The 25,035-nt window shown below is 34.2% G+C and overlaps 2 protein-coding genes across 2 annotated transcripts in view; both read left to right on the top strand.

Annotated features, from left to right (window-relative positions):
* LOC111050982 (peroxidasin homolog) overlaps positions 1-25,035 on the top strand; it is a 592,805-nt gene that overhangs the window by 541,491 nt on the left and 26,279 nt on the right. The window contains 4 exon segments of the mRNA XM_039431658.1: positions 19,032-19,308; positions 20,843-20,963; positions 22,654-22,720; positions 22,723-22,853. Of these exon segments, the coding sequence (XP_039287592.1) occupies positions 19,032-19,308; positions 20,843-20,963; positions 22,654-22,720; positions 22,723-22,853 (596 nt within the window).
* Positions 5,327-8,515, top strand: LOC111059676 (peroxidasin-like). The gene is made up of 5 exons (XM_039431659.1): positions 5,327-5,458; positions 6,038-6,186; positions 7,289-7,409; positions 7,771-7,797; positions 8,366-8,515. Exons 1-5 carry the CDS (start codon positions 5,437-5,439, stop codon positions 8,437-8,439), a joined length of 393 nt encoding a protein of 130 aa, XP_039287593.1. The 5' UTR covers positions 5,327-5,436; the 3' UTR covers positions 8,440-8,515.

Raw genomic sequence — 25,035 nt, 5'->3', positions numbered from 1 at the left:
GTCCATTCTATTGCTTTAGTAAAATAGTGGTTAGACTCCTCCAGCGGTCCGTAAGTTGCATCTTACGTGCTGGATTGTATTTTTCTCAATAAGTAATATTAATTTGGTTTGATTCGTTACTATGCAGTTATGTATATTATAACTTGTTATTTGTTTTTTTTCATATGCATGTATTTTACATTTTCTTGTATTGAGCTTATGAGAATAATAAACTTCAACTTCAACTTCAATTATAGAATATCAATCATCAGAATTTATATCTTAATTGATTATTGACTTCAAATTAATTTTGCAAAGTTGAAGCTTCTTTTTATTCATTCATTTATTTACATTTTACCATAGAGAAACAATAGCATAAGTAGATATTCCATGGTATAGGGCGTTTATGACGGTATAGGGCGACATTGTCGCAACCTTCACTATTATCTCAAGCCGATAGTCCACGTAGTTCTTTCCCGTGAAGCTTTATGACGCTGGTAGTCTCGCATATTGTGCCGTTCATACACTCTTACCCGGTCAAACAGTAAAAAACGACAGTAATCGGCTTGAGATAACAGTAAAAGTTGCGACATAAACACCCTATACCATGGGATATCTACTCACGCTATTGTTTCTCTACGATTTTACTGAAGGCGTTACAATTATTGTAATAATATTTTCATGATTTTTAAAATTAAACATTCCCTATTAGGCGGAGTTTATACTTTTTAGTCCTCTCTACCACTTAAATTTGATTTCGCTTGATCGTGAATAGTTATTTACTGTGAAAATTTTGATGACATCATTTTAACATGCAAATTATGGTAAAGTTCAAGATTATGAAAATGGATTGAATATTGAACGATAGAGCGCCTTGCAAAGGCACTTATGCAACCCGCACTACATTTCAACGAACTTGACCGTTCAACTTGACCTTGTAGTGGCGTTGAAAGCTGACCATTTCTTTCACTTACTATTCTTTCTCTCTCGCATTTCGCATTCACTAGATTCTAGATTATTGTCTTGCTCTATCATAGTTCAAAAGGTGTTAATCTCCTATTACCGTCAACCGGGGTGGCTTTGAACAGTGGGGTGAGTTTGAACACAAGATCAGACCTTTCGTTTTCCTTCAATCTCATAAATATTGATGAAGTATTAAGAAAGGTGTGATCAATATAACAAAAAAGTGTCAAAGTCACCCCGGTTGACGACCTATCCACTGTTTCATAATATTTATTTATTATGTTTAATCTGTTTCCCAATCAGATTTTGGTGATGATTATTTCTCGACTTTGTTATGGCATGTATGATGCTTTTTCACAATTGACTGTTCTGATTTTTGATTTTGAATACTACAATATTCTGTGAGCACAAGAATGATATCTCATAATAAATTGCTCTCTTACACACAAGAGTAAATTGAGAATACTGTATAAGATGAATAAATGCTACAGTAAATCATTAGGATGTCATACTGTTTCTTATATCGGATCTATTTTGTATTCAATACTATGTCAAAATTCTAGCCTGTGTTAAATTGAGTGGACTCTCCAATATACATTTTTCCTCGCATAATCAATATTTTATTCTCTTCTCCCCAACAGCAAAGGATTGATTGATTGATTAGTACTTATTTATGCAGATTACAATATATACTGGCTTATACACTATATACCATAGCTTACAATACAGCAAAATATAGATGATTTACATAATATAGACTAAGAAAAATAAATTGAACTGTATATGATATGAAAAAGTAATTTGTAATATAATAAACTATAGATAATTATATTGTTATGCATCTACATAAATTGGCGGAGCTTGGACATATCAATGTCCATTCTTCGGAAAGAATATTAAAAATATCCTCCCACTAAAGGAGGTAGACTAATAATCCACATTCGGAAACAATTCGCAGTTCTACGATGTGAATGACATCTATTCATCCTTTTATTGATATAATATGCACAACTATTTGATAAAATAATGTAGTTAGTATACAGAAAAACCTCTTATTTTTCTCTAAATTCTAATTTTTGTGCCAACAGCTAAACCCAGGATAACGGAAGAGCCCAGAGATGTGGAGATCTCATTTGGCGGTACAGTGTTCTTCACATGCAGAGCTGAAGGAGATCCGCAACCGAAGATTGTGTGGATGAGGGATAGGTCAGTGATTTTTTTATATTCATCATCATTCATTCACAGAACATGTAAGCACGCACTTATGATTAAAATTGATCGTGTAGCCTGATGTCATATGTGACACTCAGGCACATGTCACAATATGTCACAATATGTGGCCTCATGTTTTATTAAAGTAGAAGTCAAATTATCCGAACCATGATTATCCGAATCGTCGATTATCCGAATCGTCGATTATTCAAATCGTTTTTGGAAGAAAGTAGGCTGAATTGCTGCAAATTTCATATACGGGACTTACTTTCAAAAATCAATAACATTTTTTTTTATCAAAGTCTAATTCATTTAGTTGAGTAATATTGAACCGATTATGATTAGAGGGAATGATTCTATAATAGATGAATATCGGGACACCGAGCTTTGCTCGTTATTTATTTATTGATAAACAGAACTGAATTCTTTAAAATGATTGGGGAAGGACTAACAGTCACAGCCCAAAACTGTTTCTTCCCCGAATTTTGATTTTTACACTATAAATATTCCAAAAAGTAGGTTATATTCCATACACTTGAATTCACGTGAAATTTTCAGTCCAAATATTTGAAAACATAAAAGTTTTAATTTAGATTGTTTACATACCAATAACACTCAATTATCACTTAGAACTGTAAAATAATGATTAACTTTGAATATTATGATTATACCATCTCATGTCAACAATCAGATATCACTATATTTTGATCGAGTCAATTAAAATTTCTAGATTTCTTGGGAGATACGGTAAGCTAATTGATTGCACAGCTGATCTCCCACACAGGCACAAGCATCTTCTGTTATTGACAGACGACGAAATCATCATCTGTTTTTCCAAGGATGAATTATCCTTTTCATGTCCTCAGCGAGTTTCCCAGGGATGAGACCTAGTGCAATCGAATTTTAATATCATAAACCTACTATATTCCAAATTTCGTGAAAATCGTTAGAGCCGTTTTTGAGATCCGTTGAACATAAATAACCATATAACCACATAACCAGATAACCAGATAGACAGATAACCACATAACCAGATACCGATAGCCAGATAACCACATAGCCAGATACAGATAAAAATAGAAAAATATAACAGATATACAGAATTGCTCGCTTAATTATTATAATAGGATATAATGGAGTTTTTTATTCTTAATCCCCTACTTTTTGCGAAATCCAATAATTATCCAAATATTCCATTAACCAAATGGGCTCCGGCACCAGATAATTTGTATAATTGGAGTTCTAATGTAGGTACTAATACAATACCTCAATGTTGACTGTCTATATTGGTAATAAACTCCAATTATCCGAATATTTGATTAACCGAATGGGGTCTTGTCCTAATACTGTACAACAATATTGACCGTCTAGTGACCCTTTTTTCAGAGTTTCTTTATGTACGGATTGGTCTTGTGGGGTTGTGCCCCAGATGTGCAAAGAGTGTTCTTACTACAGAAAGAGGCTATAAGAATTATATCAGGTGCTGCTTATTTGGAGCATTGCAAGCCATTATTTATAAAAGAAAACGTTATGACGTTTATAGTATGGTAGCTTTGAAACTCCTACTTCAAGTGAAGAATGATATAGGATCATATAGATGCAGAGTTGACATACACAGCTATAATAATCAGCTGATAGTTGCAGTGATAGTAGTTTTAATTTTTCTGCTCAAAATTTTCAAGTTTATTTCAATATTATTGAAACTTTCGGATTGTTTAGTGTTATTTCCGGCTCTTATCAACCCTTCGAAATTCAAAATTCATTAGTCATATCTCGAATACGTATTCTCTGAGTGTTAATCTTTGGTGAAACAGAAATTCGAAACTTAACCTCACTTTGGACTATTTATTGTGCCCAAATCAAGGATTGAAGAAGTTTTGGGGAATTGCCTGTTTCTCTTTCCAAATATCGTGTTTGTGACTGTTCTAATAATAAATAAATAAATAATAAATAAATAATAAATAAATAAATAAATAAATAATAAATAAATAAATAATAAATAAATAAATAAATAAATAAATAAATAAATAAAATAAATAAATAAATAAATAAAAAATAAATAAATAAATAAATAAATAAATAAATAAATAAATAAATAAATAATAAATAATAATACACGAATAAGACAAAAATAGATGTACCCTACATAAGACTGAAAAAAGTATTAACTAGTGCTAATCATGTATCCTTGAACTTTTTAATATTCTGCCAGACTCAGCCAGAAACTTGCCTTTAACAGTATTCCGACAAAAACTTGAAATCCTTCTCTTACAGTACCCACTATACTCACTTTCTGATTTCCTCCAGCTGCATAGAGAATCATTTTTTGGAAACCATATTAATAGTAGCCTACTCTCTAGTCTCTAACTTATATTTTATGTTTTATATTTGAATGATGTACTATGTACGTTGGATTATTTTACTCTTGAATTATTGGCATAATTGACCGAGCAAAGTGAGGTCTAAGATCAAGTCGACGGTTTGGCATTTCTCTCAATGTTTAAATGTTTGGATGTTTAAATTTTCAAATGTTTATATGATGCGCTTTACGGCGAAGCGCGGTAATAGATCTTCATGAAATTGACAGGTATGTTCCTTTTTCAACTGCGCGTCGACGTATATACAAGGTTTTGGAATTTTGCTTTCAAGGATAATATAAAAGAAAAAAGGAGCCTCCTTTATACGCCAATGTTAGAGTAAAAATCAGACTATAGAATTATTCATCATAAATCAGCTGACAAGTGATTACACAGATGTGTGGAGAAGCCAGTCTATTACTGTATTTCCATAAGGTCTATAGTTTCAATCACGTACTTGTGGATGAGATACTGCGTGAGGTCTACTGTTCCACGAACTACTAGGTATGAGGAAACCTTAAATAGAGGTTTCCAATAGCATTGTTTGTGTCTGAATGGAATGAAACTTTCATTCCACAAGGAATGAAAGGATGATGAATGAATGAATTCCAAAGGATGAATGGAATGAAACTTTTATTCTATTGTTCTATTAGAATGTATTTATAATGTATAATTTGACGCTCCATAGCATTATTCGTATGCACTCAAGGAATAAAAATGATTCTTATTCTTTTAATAACACATTTTGCTTTAGGGAAAATAAATCTCTCAATTTTTTTGCAGCAATGAACTGAACCTTGCCGATCCCCCTACACAGTGCGAGATGGACGGCACACTCATGATCTCGCCGATGTCAGATTCGATCTAGGCGTGTACGAATGCATGGCTAAGAATCCGCGGCGAAGTCAAATCCAGGACTGCTAAGATGATCTACAACAAGCGATCTGGTGGGATAAATATAGAGGATAAAATAGTAAATTGATACAACTTGATCACTTCTTATCTGAGCATCACTTAATTGTTTCATTTCTTCTAGTTCTAATGAATTAGGGCTCTGATTAATCTCTGAAATATCAATTCGATCAATCTCTTCAATGTTGATATTCAATTTTTTTTCTTGTAATTTGACTGCAATCTAACACTTTGACTAATGAACAGTTCAATTCTACCTTAAATTTATAGTTTAAAGTTCTATATTCAAAATAGACATCATATCCATATAGGTCAAACAGTTCTGAACCATTGAGAGTATTTAAGAGCATTACTTCTAAAAAAACTTAATTTTGAATCAATATTCTCATAAAACCAAATTTGATTTTTCTAAAGCAGAACCGCATTTCCGATTTTCTTCCTGATATTATACATTGTGACTTTTCATATATCGATTGATCATTCCCTAACTATTGATTGATGATATATTATGAGCACAGCTCTTATCATTATCATTCAATATTCAATAGAAATATGATTTTGAAACACATAACATGGAAAATTATGTTTCAAAATTAATATTTTATCTTTTCTAGCAAAACCACACTTTACACTGACACCACACGACTATGACTCCGATGAAGGCTCGACTATAACATTGGATTGTGCTGCAGCCGGTCAACCAAAACCAGAGATAGCTTGGACCAGGGATGATCTGCAACTTCAAGAATCTCCCCGCTTCAAGGTAAATCAATCATGGATTCAACTCAACAGTAGCTCAACTCATATTCTGTCAAAACTTCATTATGCTGCCCAATTTACGTTTGATTTATGTGCATCAAGAATACGCTTAATCTACTGTTTACTTTAAAATTATATTTTTAATATGTGACAATTTCCCATTCTAGTTATAATAATGTGAAAAATTTCGCCTATGTTCAGTTTTGAAGCATCTAAATTTGAAAATCTACTTTGTAAAAATACTTGAGGAATGAAAATTTTGTGAATTTAAAAACTACAAGACTTAATCTATCTCAGACTATGTTTTAACTAATTTGGGAGAGGAATAGCACAAGGTTACCTTTTTTTCTTTCTCTACCATTTGATAATGTACTTATTGTATAAATGAATAAAGAATACTAGAAGTGTAGTGAAGCTTAACAATCATGAATGAATTTGACAGTAGCCTCACTAATATCCCGTTGGAACCTCATAAACCACCTGAATTACTTCCAATTTATATCCAAGGAAACGTTCAATCTATATTGTTCACTATGAATGTAGAAAAGCTCTAACAATCGTGAATCTTTATTATAATTATTAAAGCTTTTAATCTCACAGTTTATCTCAATCATTCATAAATTGAACTTAACAGTACCGTAGCATTTTGTTGAGATTTCATGATTGAAACTCTCCATATTAACGTTGAGAGTTTTCTTGATTCAAGGGTGTATGCACCCTGAGAGCGACAAGGCGTTCCAAGTTTCAGCGGTCTTGGAAGGGTATGAATATGAATATTTATTTATTTATTCATTAATTCATTTATTTATCATTAAGAATCAACTTAAGGACAATGAAACAAACAATACAGTAAAAAAACTTCTTTTCATCCCAATTTCATAAAATAGATTGTCCAAATAAAGGTTATGTGCGACTTTCCAATTCTTCACTGAATATGGATAACTATATTATCAATAAAATATCAATATCATATCAATATCTTCTTCCTAAGATCGCTTTGACTGCAGACCGCTCTCTGCATGTGTGAGCACACTCTGCATTGAAGGTACAATTTCATGCTATAATGATAATTTTTGTTCATGATAATAAATTATTTATCTATTCAGATTTCACCTGAAGGAACACTTACAATAATCAATCTGGAACGTGAGGACACTGGAACCTACAAGTGTACAGCCAGCAACTATATTGGCATCATCACTGCTGTGGCTCAAGTGAGAGTCAATGGTGAGTCAACTGAAAAACTGTAATTTTTGTAAGATTTTATAGATCAATATATAATATATAGAAAGTCAAATTAGTCATGTTTCAAGGATATGTTACCGAATTGTTGCTCTTGTTTCCAATATTATATTTCTTGATCAAATTTAATGAATACTGTGAGATATAAAAAGGATTATTCTGAATGGAAGAATCGAAATAATGTGACTATAGTCGAATGGAAGAAATTTTGAAGATTAATTTTCCAAATATATATATTTTTTTTGAAAAAGTATGTCAATTCAACAAACTTGTTAGCCTTAATACTAGTTGTAACATTAATTACAAATAATAATATCATTCATGCCTTCCACATGCAATACAACAGGATCGGAAATCGTCTTATTTCCAAAAGGTGAGAGCAATCCACATTTTTCACGAACATTATTTTTATTGACATAATTCACCCGAAATTTGTCAGTCTTTCATTTCTTGGATTTTTTTGGATAATATTTCAATCAATAAGAAAATTATTTCTCATAATTATAACATAAGTACCGTATTCAATGCAAGGATTAGGCATCCTAGAGTTAATTTCTTGTGGAAATGTTCTTGGTCTTTAGCACTAGAAAATAATGTTGCATCTACTGTGAATAGTAGAGAATTCTATGTTTATTCATACTTATATTATAGGTACATTCATGACATTGAGTAAAATATGTATTTACAGTAAGGAATTCATACATGATAAACTCATACATAATTTTGTATCCGTGTATACTATAGGCCTATATATCTACAACATTATATCTATTTGGGTGAAATTCATATTGGATCATTGATGAATATTAAGAGTAGTAGGCTACTCTCATATGAGTTGAATAAAGAAAGAATCATGTATATGTTATGACAACGATACATACTTTCTAGATTCTTACAATATGTATGACATGACTATACCATAATGTATCGTATTTCCCCAGTTCTTCCGACGTTCGTGACAACGCCAGAAAATCTGACAACGAAAAGTGAAGTTTGGCAAGACTGCGGTGCGTAGCAGAGGGTTCTCCAGCTCCTGTCATCACGTGTTCAAGGATGGCAACACTGTAACTCCAGCGACACGTTCTCAATACTTGAAGAGGTACATTTCTGATATTTCAGACTTTAAGTTGATATTTTCTCGATTTTTGGCAAATTATATTTCCAATTACATCAAGCAAACTCGAATAACTCTATGATGGCATCAATCAAGTTCAATTTAAATTTTATTCAGTCAAATTCACATTATTTATAGTCAGAATCAATAAGAAAACAAAAACGCTCAGTAAGATGAAAAATAATAAAAAAATATTAATAAAATAACTACTGGTATGCTTTATTAGAAAAAAAATGTGAATTGGAATAAAAATACTATTTGCTGGAAGTATACAATACTCCATCTTTTTCAAGGCAATGAAAAAAACTAGGAGTGACTATTCGTAATGCCCGTAAGTCATAATTTAGAAAGTTCTGAGCTATGGGATAGCTCCACTATATCCAAATATGTATGCAATCTATACAAAAAAGTTATCATATAAAGTTATTGTAGGTCAATAATCAATGATCTATAATTTTATTCGGTAAGGCAGTGGTTAACTACTCCAACCCCCCAAAAACCATGGACTTGTTACCCTTGTAACAATTAAAAATAGAAAAATATCGGCTTCTACCTTACGAGAAAAATATTGTCAGTATTTTTGTCCCGAGATTTGATGTCGACACAGGTTTCACTTTTTATCCAAAAATATTATTATTTTTTTGCCAATAACAGTATAATTGAGTGGAATATTTCTAATCAATTTATTAATTTAAACCATCTAAATTCAAATTTATAGTTTCAATGTTCATTTTGGACTAAAATTTCATAAAAATTGTACACGTGAAATTCTAACCTTAGATGAGTTTGTCATCAATGAATTTGGAAGAATAATAGCATAAGGACTACCTTATTATTTCATCTGCCAATTTTATTACATTATAGTCGCCCAAGCGAAAATGGGCCTCTCAAGGCCACTGCAATTTTGCCACTGTTGTCCACCCCTCACTCGACCAGTCTATATACATTGACTATATCTCTACACCCTGAACATGTCTCTTTCCCTCTTATACCCCTCCTCCTTTCTCTTTTTCCGTCACTACCTGTCACAAATTCTTTTGAGCACGTCAGGTTCAAAAGTTCTATTGTGTTAAAACAATAACATCCCCCGTTACTTCCTCCCCTCCGCCGATATCTACTTCAACATCATGAAATGGAAGAAAAAATATTGTTATAAACCTTTCTTGAGTCATGACATCAAGAAATCCATTTTTATAATCATGATTAGATTTTTTAAACTAATCATGAACTATTTATAAACTGAGCTATTACTTCATAAAGGTTACTTGAAGACTTTTATAATAATCAATTGGAAGTGGGGTGATGTGATGTTATTTATTTTATTCAATATTCTTGTAGTTTCCATTTCACTCTTCATTTTTCAATTTGCAAATGTACAATACATTACAATACATTTTGCAGAACTGTGAACTATATTGTCCTCGTCATAGTTAACAATCCAGAGAAGACAAACAATATTCCTCACACACACAAAACTTCACTTTCACACCCTCTCTCTGACACACATTCACTTTCTCTCTTACTAGCCACCCTTAGTACAAAGTGTCAACAGTGTTGGTAGAGAAGGGTGGTGGTGTCAAGAGGAAACTTCGACCTTAAGAGGCCCATTTCGCTTGGGTGACTGTAGTGTCATTTTAATTGTAAATAAATAAATTATAACATTACAATACACAGGTTTTTGAATTCACAGGCAGACTCAACTCTCGAAATCCGCGAACACCAACCAACCAATCAATCAAGCAGTATTTTACATTTCGAACATTATCCTTGTAGCCAAATTGTTGTTTATTTTCTCAACAGGGTCCACTCTGGAAATCCGCGACCTGAAAGAGTCGACTCCGGCTGTACACCTGCCTGGCGCAGAACCAGGGGGTTCGGCCGAAGCGAATGCCGACCTGCGCGTGAAGGGCTTCGGCAGTCGACCGCCGCGCATCCTGTGAGGCCTACCCCATCTCGGCGCCCCCTAGGCACCAGCATTGAGCTGCCCTGCAAGGCAGATGTGACCCCGTGCTGTTATCACCTGGCAAAGGGATGGCGTCAAGCTGGTTCCGGACAGGACTAACACAGTCAGTTATATTACTACGTTTTCACCTACTAACAAAGTAGCTGGAATTTTCCATTTCCCAAGTAGTTGGGGATATCATGGAGAAAAGATAGCAAATTAAGGTATTCCATGGCATTGGCTCCAAAATGGTAATACGTTTTTTTTCAGAAAATCTATGATAAGTTGTTCATCTTCTCCTTCTTCTCCATCACCTCCTTTCATTTTTTCATATTTATCATTATTTCCTTCCATGCTCTTCTCTCCTCAACTTTCTCTCTTTCCATTCGTATTCTTATCCCTCTGGTCCACCTGTAGTATTCACCTCTTTTCAAATCAAAATTTTTATTCGCAATCCAAACAATTGAGGGTCCTGCCAAACCGGAAGGTTTTTCGGCGGGTGCCCAGTTACAAAAGATAAATAAACTTAGACCAAGTAAATATGACACTTCAAAGATTTTAAAATAAGATGAAAGAAAACAAATAAAAAGTGTTAAAAGAGAATAAGAAATGTTCATAAGATTTTGATGGAGAATTGATAAAAAGCTATGATAGGTTGTTCATCTTCTCCTCTTCCTTTTTCCTTTCTCTTCTTATTTTTCTTTTTCTCATTCTTCCTTTTCTTCTCTCTCCATCTATTTTTATCTTCACCTCTTCCTTCTTTTTATTCTTCTTCTCCTCCTCCGAATCTTCATCCTTCACTTCATTATACCGTCTCAACCGCTTGTTCATCTCTACCCTCCTCTCCTCCTGCTCCGCCTCTTCCTCCTCCTCCTCCACCACCTCCTACTCTCCTTTCTCCTACTCCTCCTCCTCCTCCTCTTCCTCCTACTCCTCCTCTTCCTCTTCTCCTACTCCTCCTCCTCCTACTCCTCCTCCTCCTCCTCGAATAGATATCACTCTATTCGATTTCGTCACTCCTATTCATTAGCATTTTTTAGTTTTTCTATGACATTATTTTGTCACCACCGTATTGTTCATCATGAAATTTCTACACATAGCATTCAGAAAAACTAAGAGAATATCTTATTTACTATAACGATAGTTTGCATTACAAGAATAATTTGCACCATACAGTTTTAAAGTTGAGTCAGTCACATACACATTGATTTCTGGACTTTCAATTTTTTGCCGTCCTTATGATTATCAGATAAGACAGAACTTTAGAAACATCATTTGTTTAATCTAATAGCATTTACAAAATATAATTATAGTACCCTTTAAAATTTATAAAATAATAGATAAGAATACAAATTATAACTATACAATTATTATAATAAATTATTTTATTCTTATATTATTTTATCAATTTTTCAAAGGATAATAATTCTATTTTATAAATACAAGAAAGTAGCCCAGAATTCATTATAATCGAATAAAATTTATAAGTATATAAAAAATCTTACCATACTTCCGAAAATCAATGTGTGTGTAGCTAGCCTTATAGTTCTTGTATGTGTCCTACAATAATATTTTTTGATTCGAGTTGTTGATATTGATTATCAATGTGTTTTGCAGGATCTCACCTCTCGGTAGTTTGAGACTGTACAACATCTCTCTTCAAGATTCTGGTCTGTACAGCTGTATCGCTACTAACACTCTGGGAGAAGTTTTCGCCGATGGAACGCTATCAGTCGAAGGTAAAATTCTAGCAGAAGCATTCTAGCTAGTGGATATCCAGTTAGATATCCACTTTGAGCAGAGACTAGCTTATAGCATTGGACTTATGAAATAGCATCTGCTATTGATAATTTACTTTATTTGAACAAATTAATAAGGAGAGAGATTCCTGCCCTGCCGACTCGTTCGCCGCTAGTGCAAAAACGCCTGAAAAAAACGCTTCACGTGGATTGGCCTTTAGCTCCCTTATCAGCTGATGTTATGCTAACTTTAACTGTATTTGTTCATTACCAGTAATAATAATTATAGCATATTCGATGAAAAGTGAAACTCGCGTGTTCGTGTCGCATCACATTGGGTGTGGTCACATTGAATGCGAGTGCAAGCCTAAGTGTGATTCAGTGTGTGCAATATGAGTGTAAGTCGAATCATGCATCAGCCGAAAAACAAAATCTGAAAAGTTCCATTGAGACAAGTTGTGAGGTGCATGTATACAGGGTGATTCATAATTATGGTAAAATATTTCAATACGTGATAGTAGAGGTAAAAATAAGAAAAAAAGTTCATATAAAACATATATCATAAACTGCTTCATTAGCGAGCTATACAGAGTGAAAGATTTCGCCGGAATTCAGTCCTCTGGTGAAATACAATGATGCTGAAGTGTTTGGCGACTAGTTTTTGAGAACTTATGTTGGATTCATATGGAAAAAATATCTGAAAAATTGAAAAAACTAGTCTGGAAGCTGTAGGTGAGTAGTTTTTGAGAAAAAAGTTGAAATATGCAAAAAAAATCTAAGTAGAAAAACACAGGACTCTACGTTTGAAGCCCAATAACTTTCAATGACCAGTAAACAAATAATTCCTCGCAATAAAAATTGTAAAGAATTTAATTCTGGAAAGAATGATGTAAGATGTGTAAACTAAATTCAAATAAAAGTTGGATAAAATGTATTCTTATGTAGTACATAAGCATTCCTTCTACTTTGTGAAGGAGTGGCCGTAGTCGAGTGGATTAGATGCGGGCTTTATAATCGAAAGGCCCGGGGTCGAATCCCAACCCGGGCAAGATATTTTTCTCGGGCCACTCCCGTGTTTCGGATGGACACGTTAAGCCGTCGGTCCCGGCTGCCTTAAAAAAAAGTCGTTAGGTCATGTCAGATGCCCTGAAATTGATCAGTTGCCTCCTGAAAACTCTGACACCAGACCTGAGCCAGCCAGGTCACACGATATTATTATTATTTCTACTTTGTTAATAAACTAAATTTTGCTCTTTCATTTTTTCGCAGACGTAAACAAGGAAGGCGCGCCCGGTGACCGTTTCGCCACGTTGGCATTTCGCGAGGCGAGCAGCGAAGTGGACCGAGCCGTAAACGCAACCATCCAATCACTGTTCTCGAGCAACTCGGGTCCCCCCACCCCCTACTCACTCATGCGCATCCTCAGGTTCCCGGACGCCACCAGTCGCAACCTGGCGAGAGCTGCAGATGTCTTCGAGAGGACCCTGGTCAACATCAAGAAGCACGTCATCGCTGGGCTCAAGGTCAACTTGACTGAAGGTCAGTTAATTACTCATTCATTCATTCATTATCATTTTTATTTTATTCATCACATGACAAGTGAGTGTTTGTTTATTGCATTGCAAGCAGTGGCGCCATTTCACCAAACTGCTAGGAGGGGCAAAAACCAAGAGTTATGAGGGGTGGGGAAGGAATACCCCCAAAGGATAGAGGGTCCTGGGTTTTTCCCCATAAATATAACATTCGAAGATGTAATTATATGCTTCATTTTTTCCAGTCTTATACAAATGTGGTTGAAATATCAATACAACATATAACATTATTAGTTATTAAATCATGAAATATTTATTAGAAATATAGGTCTACAGAGAGGCCTCAGTAGGACTACACTGAAACAGATTTACTTAAAATAGGGGAAAAAAGATACATTTTTTTTAAAAAGATACACCGTATTCTTTTTGAAACTTTTATTTGTAAAAATTGGGAGAAGACAGTTTTTGCTATGGCCTGTTGTCTTCTCCCAATCATATTATAATTATGACTGTAATTGCCAATAAAATAAATAAATAAATAAATGAATAAATTTTTCTTTACAATGACAATTTCAACAGTTTCATGGGGATCATATTCTAATGGAGAATAACTCCAGTTGAAAAGCTGAAGAAACATAAGCTGTTCCCATAATCCTCACCATCTGTACATACATTTTTGATTGTCTGATTGTGCCCTTTCTTGCTTTCACTGTGACATCTTGGAACTTGTTAATTCTCCGTTGAAATTTATGCAATAACTCACTTATTGTGCCCTGATCAATATTATTGTAACCATTCTTTATTCAAGCTTCAACTATACCGCAGAGAAAAATATATTCCTTTTTACTCCGTATCCATACTTTCAAGGCAATTTTGCTACATTGTTGATACTGTAGAAGGAATTATACTACTACTGTTTGAAAAGTGTTAAATCAGAATGAGATTCTAAGGATTCGTGTAGATAGACCCGTATTTTCAATATTTATCTGATCCTTGGGGGGGCCTAGGCCCCCCCCTGAATGGCGCCCCTGATTGCAAGTGAGTGTTTGATGCATTACTAAACTGAAATGCTAAGAATGATCTCACAATGGAGCTGTGCTGAGATAACTGGCTTTTCCATGACATATTTTGCACTTTTCGATATCCCATCTGACAATAAAGATTTGCTGACACTTTTCTAGTTACAACTCCAACCATGGAGATGATGACAGAAACAATAAATTGTGACTTTTCCATTATTATTTTCATTATCATTATTATTATTATTATTATTATTATTATTATTATTATTATTATTATTATTTTATTATTATTATTATTATTATTATTTGAGAATAAAGCATGGGATGCATTATCTCGTGTTGGGGTATTTTTCATAGTGGGAAACTATATTTTTTTGCTGGGGTGTGCCGTCATGAGCTCTAGGCTTGTGCGTGGGTAATGAGGCGGATGATAATGAGAGATGAATGAACCTACAGTTTTAGGTGGTTTCTGAACCACCGGGAAGCGATTTTACAACTCATGAATCTTATTCAGAGGAGTTAGTTCAAGCGGTCACCCTTATAAGGGGAGTATTCATTTTATTGGTGAGGGAGAAAAATATAGTTTTGGGTCTATCCTATGATTCTCTCGATCATTAACTTGGTATTGTGATTTGGAATGTAGCCTATAATGTAAATAAACATAATGTTCTATAATATAGCGTGATCTCTTTCACCTCTCTATCAATTTGGTTGAGAGTTAGTGGGAAGGATACTTCGAATATTCTTTCCGAAGAATGGACATTGATATGTCCACCAAAGCTCCGCCAATTTATGTAGATGCATAACAATATTATCTATTTTATCTATAGTATTACAAATTGCGTTTTTTTTCATATTCAGCTCATATATTTTCTTAGTTTATATTATGTGAATTCATCTATAATTTTGCTGTATTGTATATAAGGTATAGCCAGTATATATTGTAATCTACTAAATAAAGTACTCAATCAATCAAATAGCCTTGAGCAGCGTTACCACCAAAGCTGTCGGCGGAATGTTGTTCACAAAATCTAGTTGATAAACAATGTTGCTGTGCTTTTAAAGAAATTAGCAACAAGTTGCCGCAATTGTTAACACTCTGGTGTAGGCTATAGACAACTGGTTTAGTATATGACAATATGCAATATAATATAATTTAATCTAATATAGTCTCATTTAATTTATATATAATTTAATCTGGCAATATGACAACTCCGCCACGCTACACCAGAGGTATCAACTAAGTTTTCAAGAATCGCAGTAATTGTCGCCAATTCTTGAAAAGTACAGCAACATTGTTCCATCAACTTGTGAAAAGCCTTCTATTCAACAAAACTACTGTTCCTCATCAGTGTGGTACACTGACAAAGTTACCGACAAAACGTGTCCCCTCTACAGTACATGCCGACTACGCTCTCTGAGCACAAAAAAAATGTCAACTTTTTTGCTCTGGGGAGGGCTGCAGCAAATGTTTCCTACAAAAGATTGAAACATCTTGTATATAAATATTTGTGGACAACATTTTGCTGACAGATTTGGTGTTCACGCCGCTTTAATTGCCTTGAGATTTAACTTTTGCTCTTATGGAAAACAGTGGGGATTAAGTTGTAAATGGATGTGTGATGAGTTATAGTTTGTTAACATGAATGTTGCTTTAAAGCACCAAGTGGGCGCTGAAGGGTTGAAATATTGTTGTTAGTTTTCTTCATGAACAAGTAATTATATTAATAAACATGAAACAATTATATTTGGCTATCCATTATACAGTAGAATGGATGCGTGATGAGTTATAGCTTGTTAAACATGATGTTGCTTTAAAGCAACGAGTGAGCGCTGAATGGTGAAATATTGTTGTTACCTTCTTTCAATACTATATATATTATTATTCATACATACTGGTTCCCTTTGCAGATTTTGAATACAAGGATCTGCTATCTCCCAGCGTAGTACAGACGCTGGCCAACATGTCAGGCTGCATGACGCATCAGAAATCGGTGAACTGCTCTGACATGTGCTTCCACTCCAAGTACCGCACCATTGAGGGAACATGCAACAATCTGCAGCATCCCATGTGGGGCGCTTCGCTCACCGGCTTCCGCCGAATACTGAAACCTATCTACGAGAACGGGTTTAGCACTCCTGTCGGTCAGTTTCAAGACATAACTATAAATTAATAGAATTTTATTGTTAGCAAGTCACTAAGAAAAATACAAAGTCAATATGTTATAAGGAGTGTCCCATAAAAGGTGGAACAGCCGAAGACCATGCATTTTACATGAATTAATATAAACAATATAAAACATGTAGTACCCTTTTTATTTAAAACTTAAAAATCTTTTAAATGTTTCAAATAGAAAGGGTACTACATATTTACATTGTTTTTGAAAGTTGTTTTTGAAAATTTCACCCCCTACATTGAAGCTGCTATAACAATGAAAGGAGAACTTGGAATGGTGAGATAATACATTATTATAAAGAGAATTCAATGCTCTACAAACCCACGATAAGCACTAGTTTTTATTATGCATTGTTGGAAAGTTATAAGCCCTGAAAGAGCAAAACATTGTCTAGAAACCTGTTATTTTAACAATACACACCTTCAAGAGCGAATATCTCGGGAACTGCTGAGAATATCGAAAATTCTACTGAACAAAAAGTATAGAGAATTTATCAAGCTTCATTTTTGAAGTTAATTATGTCGATTAAATGCATTGTTCTCAAGATATAAGCGTCGAAGCAAAACGCTGAAAATGCAACTTTTAAAACCACCCTTATCCCCTTAGAACATGAATTAGGAATGGGGACTTTTGATATGTTCTCCTCCCAACTAGTCTCAACAAAGCTGCAAAGTAAAAAATTTAGTTTAAACATTCCCTCCAAATTCCTTTGTCTATTGGTCTATTGTTGCAAAAATGGAGATTTCACACTCAACACTAAAGCTGCTGCAAAGGTGTAGGGAAGTTCGTAGATGTGTAAAATTATACATCAAATTGAAGAGAGTTTGATGCTCTATAAGCTCATAAACAGCATGAATTTTTTCCGTCGATTTTTGAAAAGTTATAAGAGCAAAAATAGAAAAAAATGGTGGCAAACGTGTTTTTTTCAAAAATGTCACACATTCCTTAGGATACATCGTTTTAAGTTTTATGCGAGAAACCAAGAAATGGTACCTTTATGGTACCCCATCCCCTTAGCACAGTGGGTAGGGGTGGGGACTTTTGATATGTTTACCTCCTTACTACCCTAAACAGAACTGTGGGGTCAAAATTGTCCTCCTAACTTTTCCCTCTATACCCTTTTTTGAGCATCATTGCCTGGACTAGTAGTTTTCGAGGTACATGTATTTTCCGTAGAACTCTGTATACATTGAAAAATAAGTATGACTCATAGAACCATATAGTGAACTGATAGCTAATTATCATATATTATGAATATCCAAACTCAGTTCAGATAACTATCACAGTTGTGTTGTGGTTTTGGTGTATTTTACTCCGGTTTGCAAACAAGATTTTCTCAAGCCAACAGTACCGTATCCAATGATGCATGTATGATTGTTTTCTTTCAATGAAACCTGATTCGATTTCATTTGCTATGAGCTATAAAAGCTATGAGGGGGTTGTGCACACAGAGAGCGGTATGCGGTGAGAGCGGTCTTAGTACTTCTGAGGATATTGTTATGAATATACACATTCCACATATAGTACATCTATTCTAGGACCGCTGGAACTTGGAACGTCTATAACCGCTCTCTGTGTATATCCACCCTCATATTAAGTTATAAAATATTAATAGGCTATTTAAGACAGTAATAGTCATCCACTATCCTCTATAAATGTATTGAATTTATAATCGTTCTTTTAGAATTACAAAAGTCGGTACAGGTAGCCGAGAGACGACTTGAACAAACATTCGTGTGTGGAAGTGGATCGTGAAGCTGCAAAACTGATTAACAGTCGCCACCTAATTTTTGTCGAAACTGAACTGAATGATTATTCACGTGATTCAGTGTAAATTTCAAGCGATGTTAACTGGTATTTACGAGACCAGCAATATTTACAGTAGATATGAGTGATCACTTTTATACACACTTAGGCGCAAACTTCATGCTATTGTTGACTTTCCTTTTATAGTACCTTTCATAGTGCATATCGACTATAGTGCCATCTATTCTCAGTTCAAATGTAATTGTTGACTCCAGTTTCGAGTTTTACCATGAAAGAATCTCAACTCTGTTGATATTAATTATCATCTCTTACAGGTTGGACAAAGGGCGTGAAATACTTTGGCTTCGAAAAACCGAGCGCTAGACTAGTGTCGACCGAGATCATAAGCACAGACAGCATCACGCCTGACACCGAAATCACGCATATGGTGATGCAATGGGGGCAATTCTTGGACCACGATCTAGATCATGCCATACCGTCCACCAGTCTTGAGAGCTGGGAGGGATTGGACTGCAAGAAGACATGTGCCTACTCGGCTCCCTGTTTTCCCATGGAAGTGCCTGACAATGATCCCAGGATCCATAATAGGAGGTGCGATTGAATCTTTATTTTTCTAATTGAGTTTCAATGATTATTGAAGAAGTGGTAATACATAATCAATGATTGAAATCTTATTCAATCCCGATGACTGAAGAAATCATCCCTAGTGAAATACTTTACGAGACAAACTATTGTTTAGAGTTTTAATGTATGCCGATGACACATCATACATTTGCAGCTCTCAGGATGCAAGTGTGTTAGAAATGGAATCTTTCTTGAACATTAATGCCATAGCCCAGTACCTCTCTCAACTCAAATTAGGAATAAATGAATCAAAATCCCATTTTTTACTATTTAAACATAGAAATAATTCCAGGATAGATCAACTTATTAATGTACAGATAAATGAAAAAAATGTTAACCAGCCTCATTTCGTGAAATTCCTAGGGGTTGCTCTGGATCAGCATCTCTCTTGGGATTTCTATACTGATCAGCTCTGTGGGAGGATTGCATCTGGAGTCTTTGCACTCCGACAAATAAGAAGATTGAATGATACCAAACTCACAATGGCAGTCTACCACTCACTCATAGTGTCACACATCCGCTATGCCATTATTGTGTGGGGTGGGTCGTGCCAGAATTTGGAGAGGGTGTTCAAGCTCCAAAAAAAAGCTGTTAGAACGATCAAAGGTATTATGCCTTTAGAGTCCTGTAGGAACCACTTTAAAGAATTAGGCATACTAACCGTTCCCTCTATGATCTATGAGGTGATTATGCATGTTAGAAGACAGACAATGACTAGAAATGCTGATTCGCATGGATACAATACTAGAAATAGAGGAGACTATGCTTCACTGTATCACAGAACAGCTCTTTTTGAGAAAAAACCTACATATATGGGCCTTAAATTATTAGAAAGCTTCCTACTCACTTGAAAAATTGTGAAGATGTTGATGTTTTTGAGAAGGAATTTAAAAGTTTTTGATGCTTGGAGTATTCTATACCACAGAAGAGTTTGTGTGTATAGAGGGTTCCTTTGTGTGATTTTTTTCTTCTTTTAGTAATACTGTATGTATTATAATTTCGACAATTCCTATACTCTGATTAGAGTCTCTGGAAACAAACAAACATTTATATCATGAATCGATATGAGCCTATTCAATTTGAATCGTGAAATATGAAGAAGTGAAATATATTTCAATGGTTAAAGTTTATCCAATCCCGATGACTTGGAGAAATTATCTCTAGTAGAATACTATATTACAATATAAGTATATTAAACATAATAAAATGTAACAATTTGAATCGTCCATGCTGTAATTAATTGATAAAAATCATTTCTTCTGACTAATAATGAAGTGCATTCAATGTTCAACTTACTCTACTATAGATTTTAATCTTGTACAAATGATCTAAATAACAAGATAATAAATTATTGCTTCTTGTAAAATCAGTGCATATTCTTCTATATAATCTTCTTCTTGAATCAATAATGAATATTCATAAATTTGAAAATATAAACATTTTGTAAAATATGATAAACCTAGATTAATTATATAATTATGGTTATATTTTTGTTGAATAGATGCATGGATTTCATCAGAAGCAGTGCAATCTGTGGATCTGGTTTGACATCAGTATTCTTCGACACCATGCAGCCCCGGGAACAAATCAACCAACTGACAGCATACATCGATGGCTCACAGGTATTTAACAATATACTAAGATATGCCAACCTCAACACGTATTATGAATAAAAAATAGGTTTGTTTAGCCATTAAAGCCAGCTACACACACACATCGCTCTTTGAACGTTCGATTTTTGCCATCCTTATATAAATTCTGCCAGATTGAATGGAACTTAGCATACATATGATGTGTTCAGATACAATGCACATAAATGTACCTGAACTACATTAAAAATATATTTGGTATCTAAATATTATAGGTACAGTGCTACACATAATATGCATGACACGTTATGTTCAATATAATCACGGTAGATATTGAATTGAATTGAATCTTTATTGTCGTTAAACACATAGTGCAATAGACATGGTCATCAGGAAACATAAAACAAACAACAGTCACACAGACAGATAGATAAATAGAATCAGTCTAATGGAATTCATGAGGACATCATAAAAACCTTGAGTGCGATCGATGTTGTGTAACTAGACTTACTCTCTGAATAGGCGAATGCCTCTTTTCATGATACAGATACTTGTAAATAAAAATCTCTAAAAATAAGTAGATAGTATATGGGCACATACTTTAATTTTGTTATACTCTAATTATTTTCCAAACAATATACATTCTATGATACGACCGGTTTCGGGTATTCATCCCATTATCCGATTAGTGATTCTATATTATGAAACTATCAAGAGTATAGTTTTAAATATATTCTCAAATATTCCAAACTGTTTTTCTCTTAGTATACTTATTCAGGTTGATTTGTTAATTATCCTGAAACATTTTCAAGGTTAAACTATTCCCTCGAACAATATGGATTAATAGAAAAATGGAATATATCTATTTGTGATATGAATATAATAATAATGATAATAATAATAATATTTTATTGTCATTAACTTTGAAAAAAGCAATAGACAACGTCACAATCGTTATTTGCATACACATACAACATAAAATGTAAACAATAAATAACAGAACTTTACAATAATAAAATACGCAATACATTCAACTTAGAAATGAATTGAACCATCATTCAAAGCTAGGAACTCAGTAATAACATAAAGGATATCCAACCAGCCACTCCTGAAGCTTACGTCTAAGAACGCTGATAGGATAGTCTTTCACCTGTCTTGATAGCTTATTGTAGCTTTTGATCCCAATTACTTCGTAGCTCTTTGTTGATTTCGTCAGTCGGTTAAAGGTACATTTATCATTTCACGATGCCGAGTGAAATGCTCATGTATGTCCTGCCTACGTTCAAGGTCAGATATATTGTCAATTGTTTACAGTATAACCTTAAAAATATATACATTTATTACTGTCATTATTTTCATGTCCATGAACAGAGGTCTACAATGGGCAAGGAATTGTGCACTAGAAATTATTCTAACAGCTTTCTTTTGGAGTACAAGCACACTCCGTATATCACTACAGTTTCCCCATAAAATAATTCCATATGATAGCAGACTATGGAAAAACGCAAAGTAAGCTGATCTCAATACATGTAGGTCACATATTGTTCATAGGCCTATTCATTATTATAAACTCATGTATAAATTCAATTGATATGATTCATTACATATATTCATTTATTCATCCATTTATAAACAAAAAGTAAATTATCAAAATGATAGGGAGAGGAAAAATAAGGTAACTTTATATTATATTCATTCATATAATAATCATAACATTTTCCAGGTGTACGGATTCACGGAAGAACGATCTCGCCTGCTGAGAGAGCTGTCCAACGACAACGGTCTGTTGAGGTGGGCATCACCTCAGCTGCCGGCAAGGCAATGCTACCAGTGGCAGGCACCCAGGAAGTGGACTGCCGAAGGGATGTGGCCGAGAGCAATGTCGGCTGCTTCCTGGCTGGCGATATCCGGGTCAATGAACAGGTCAGAAAAGATAAATCTAATGAAATAATCATTCATTTATACAATAGGTACATTATCAAAATGATAGGGATAGAATGTTTTCCATCCTTAAAACATCGTTCATCCGCCTTCAAAGCCTGTGGTACTTTTCTGTAAGTTGTATAATTCCAATTGATTAAATAAATAAATAAAAAATTAGACTAGCTAATAATGGCGGTCAGACCAACTTATGTTCTCTTGAACTACACGACATCTCAGAGAAATTGTAACAGTGTATAATATGTATAGTGAGATCCACGTTACAATGGCAGTGGAGAATTGAATTGAATTGAATTACTGCCTTTATTTCGTAGAGAGCGAAGTTAGGGCGCAGTCGGCCCTCTCTTACACTTAACTCTCTATTACAAGATAACAATACAAAATACAAATAATATGATAAAGAAAAAAATTCCAAACAATATGAAAAAACAACAATATCTACTTATTTAAATAATAACAAATTTCAAATAATTGAAAAGAGAAGAAAATAAATTAACTTGGAAAAAAATGTATAGAACAATACTGATTAACAGTAGTGATACTTCATCACTGTAGTGAACAAAAAAAAAAAGAGAACCCAATGTATACAAAATACAAAAACGACAACTATAGTGTTAGCTATACATTCCATTCCTACATATTATTACAAATTTCGAAGTGAATAAGTAAATCACATTCATATTCAATAATTGAATATCAATTATTGATTGTAAAAAAAAAGACCATCAAGGAGCCAATTTCCAGATACACAATTCACACATACACACACACACACACACCACACACACACACCACACACACACACACACACACACACACACACACACACACACACGTACAAAGAAGATAAATTAATCAATACACAGTCGCTATAAGTCGCACCAGCCAGCCCCCTCACAAAGTTCATGACAGCCGCACTGAACTGGGATTGCCGCTGAATTGCCCTCACCTCCATTGGTAGCGAGTTCCACAGTCGGCAGGCAGTCACATGAAAAGACCTGTAAAGGTGCGTACAGATATACGCGCCGCGAACATGGGCAATTCACTTTTAATCAGCTGACTATATCTGTATTTTTACAGAACCGTATAAGATATAGATATAAAAAGCTTGCCATCAGCTGATTAAAAGTGAATTGCTCATGTTCGCGGCGCGTATATCTGTATGCACCTTTATAGACAATGCCTAGGCACACTCAACACAGACAAACTATTTCTAGTTCCACCTCTTCTAGAAATCTAAATTTAATACTCAAATAATCAGGGCTCTTATTGGCGATTAGTTTAAATAGAAACATAAGTATGCTGTAGGATCGAAACCGTTTGAGCCTGAGCACGTTAAGCTGAACGAAGTAGGGAGTGATATGTTCACCTCGATCTGGATTATTAACAAATCTTAAGCAATAATTTTGAGCTGTCTGAAGCCTATCAGACAGTGCCACAGTCATGTCATGGGTAACAGCGTCACTGTAGAGAAAGGTCGGAAAGATTAGGGTCTTTACCAGCATCAACTCACCTGAAAAGGTCTTACCTGAAGAAGGTGATCTTCTTCAGAGAATGTATGCCAGCAAAGACCATATTACAAGTGCTAGTAATGTGTTCGGTCCAGTCGAGATGTCTGTAAGACAGAAGGAGAAAGATAGAAGAAAATCGTTGCCAAACCTCTGTCTTGTCAATGCCTTCTATAAGTGGTTGCTGATACAGGTTTATTGATGTAATATTAACTGTTCATTCTCGTTTAAAATAATCAATTATATTTTATTAAGCAAGAAATTATTTTCTTCAATAATTTCATAATGAAGATGAAATATTTTGTTAATTCATTATCAATTCTACATTGTTAAAAGACGATCTGGCAACAGAGCAAAGCGACAAAGAGATAGCGCTATCCGCTTTGTGGAATGATAGACAAAGATAGCAATACTATTGCTAATCAAACACTGCCATTATAACGTGGACCTCACTATAGCAAATAATGGCGTTCAGAACAGCTTAAGTATGTTCCTCAGACCAAAACTACACAACATCTGAGAGAAATTGGAAATATACAGTGTATAATGTATAGGCATTTGAGACTTATGTGTTGTTTATCTGCCATACGCTAAAATGCGTTTTCATTCTCAAAAACATATTTACAAACAATATTGAAGTATTATACACAATGATT

The sequence above is a fragment of the Nilaparvata lugens genome, chromosome 6 (genome assembly GCF_014356525.2).
Source record: "Nilaparvata lugens isolate BPH chromosome 6, ASM1435652v1, whole genome shotgun sequence".
NCBI lineage: Eukaryota > Metazoa > Arthropoda > Insecta > Hemiptera > Delphacidae > Nilaparvata > Nilaparvata lugens.
This window is presented reverse-complemented; position numbering and strand designations above follow the sequence as displayed.

Excerpts from the sequence above, each read along its gene's own strand:
- LOC111059676 (XM_039431659.1), top strand. The coding sequence starts at position 5,437 with ATGATCTACAACAAGCGATCTG. Across the intron at positions 5,459-6,037 it reads GATCTACAACAAGCGATCTG|CAAAACCACACTTTACACTG; the intron begins GTGGGATAAATA and ends TATCTTTTCTAG. Across the intron at positions 7,798-8,365 it reads AATCGTCTTATTTCCAAAAG|TTCTTCCGACGTTCGTGACA; the intron begins GTGAGAGCAATC and ends GTATTTCCCCAG.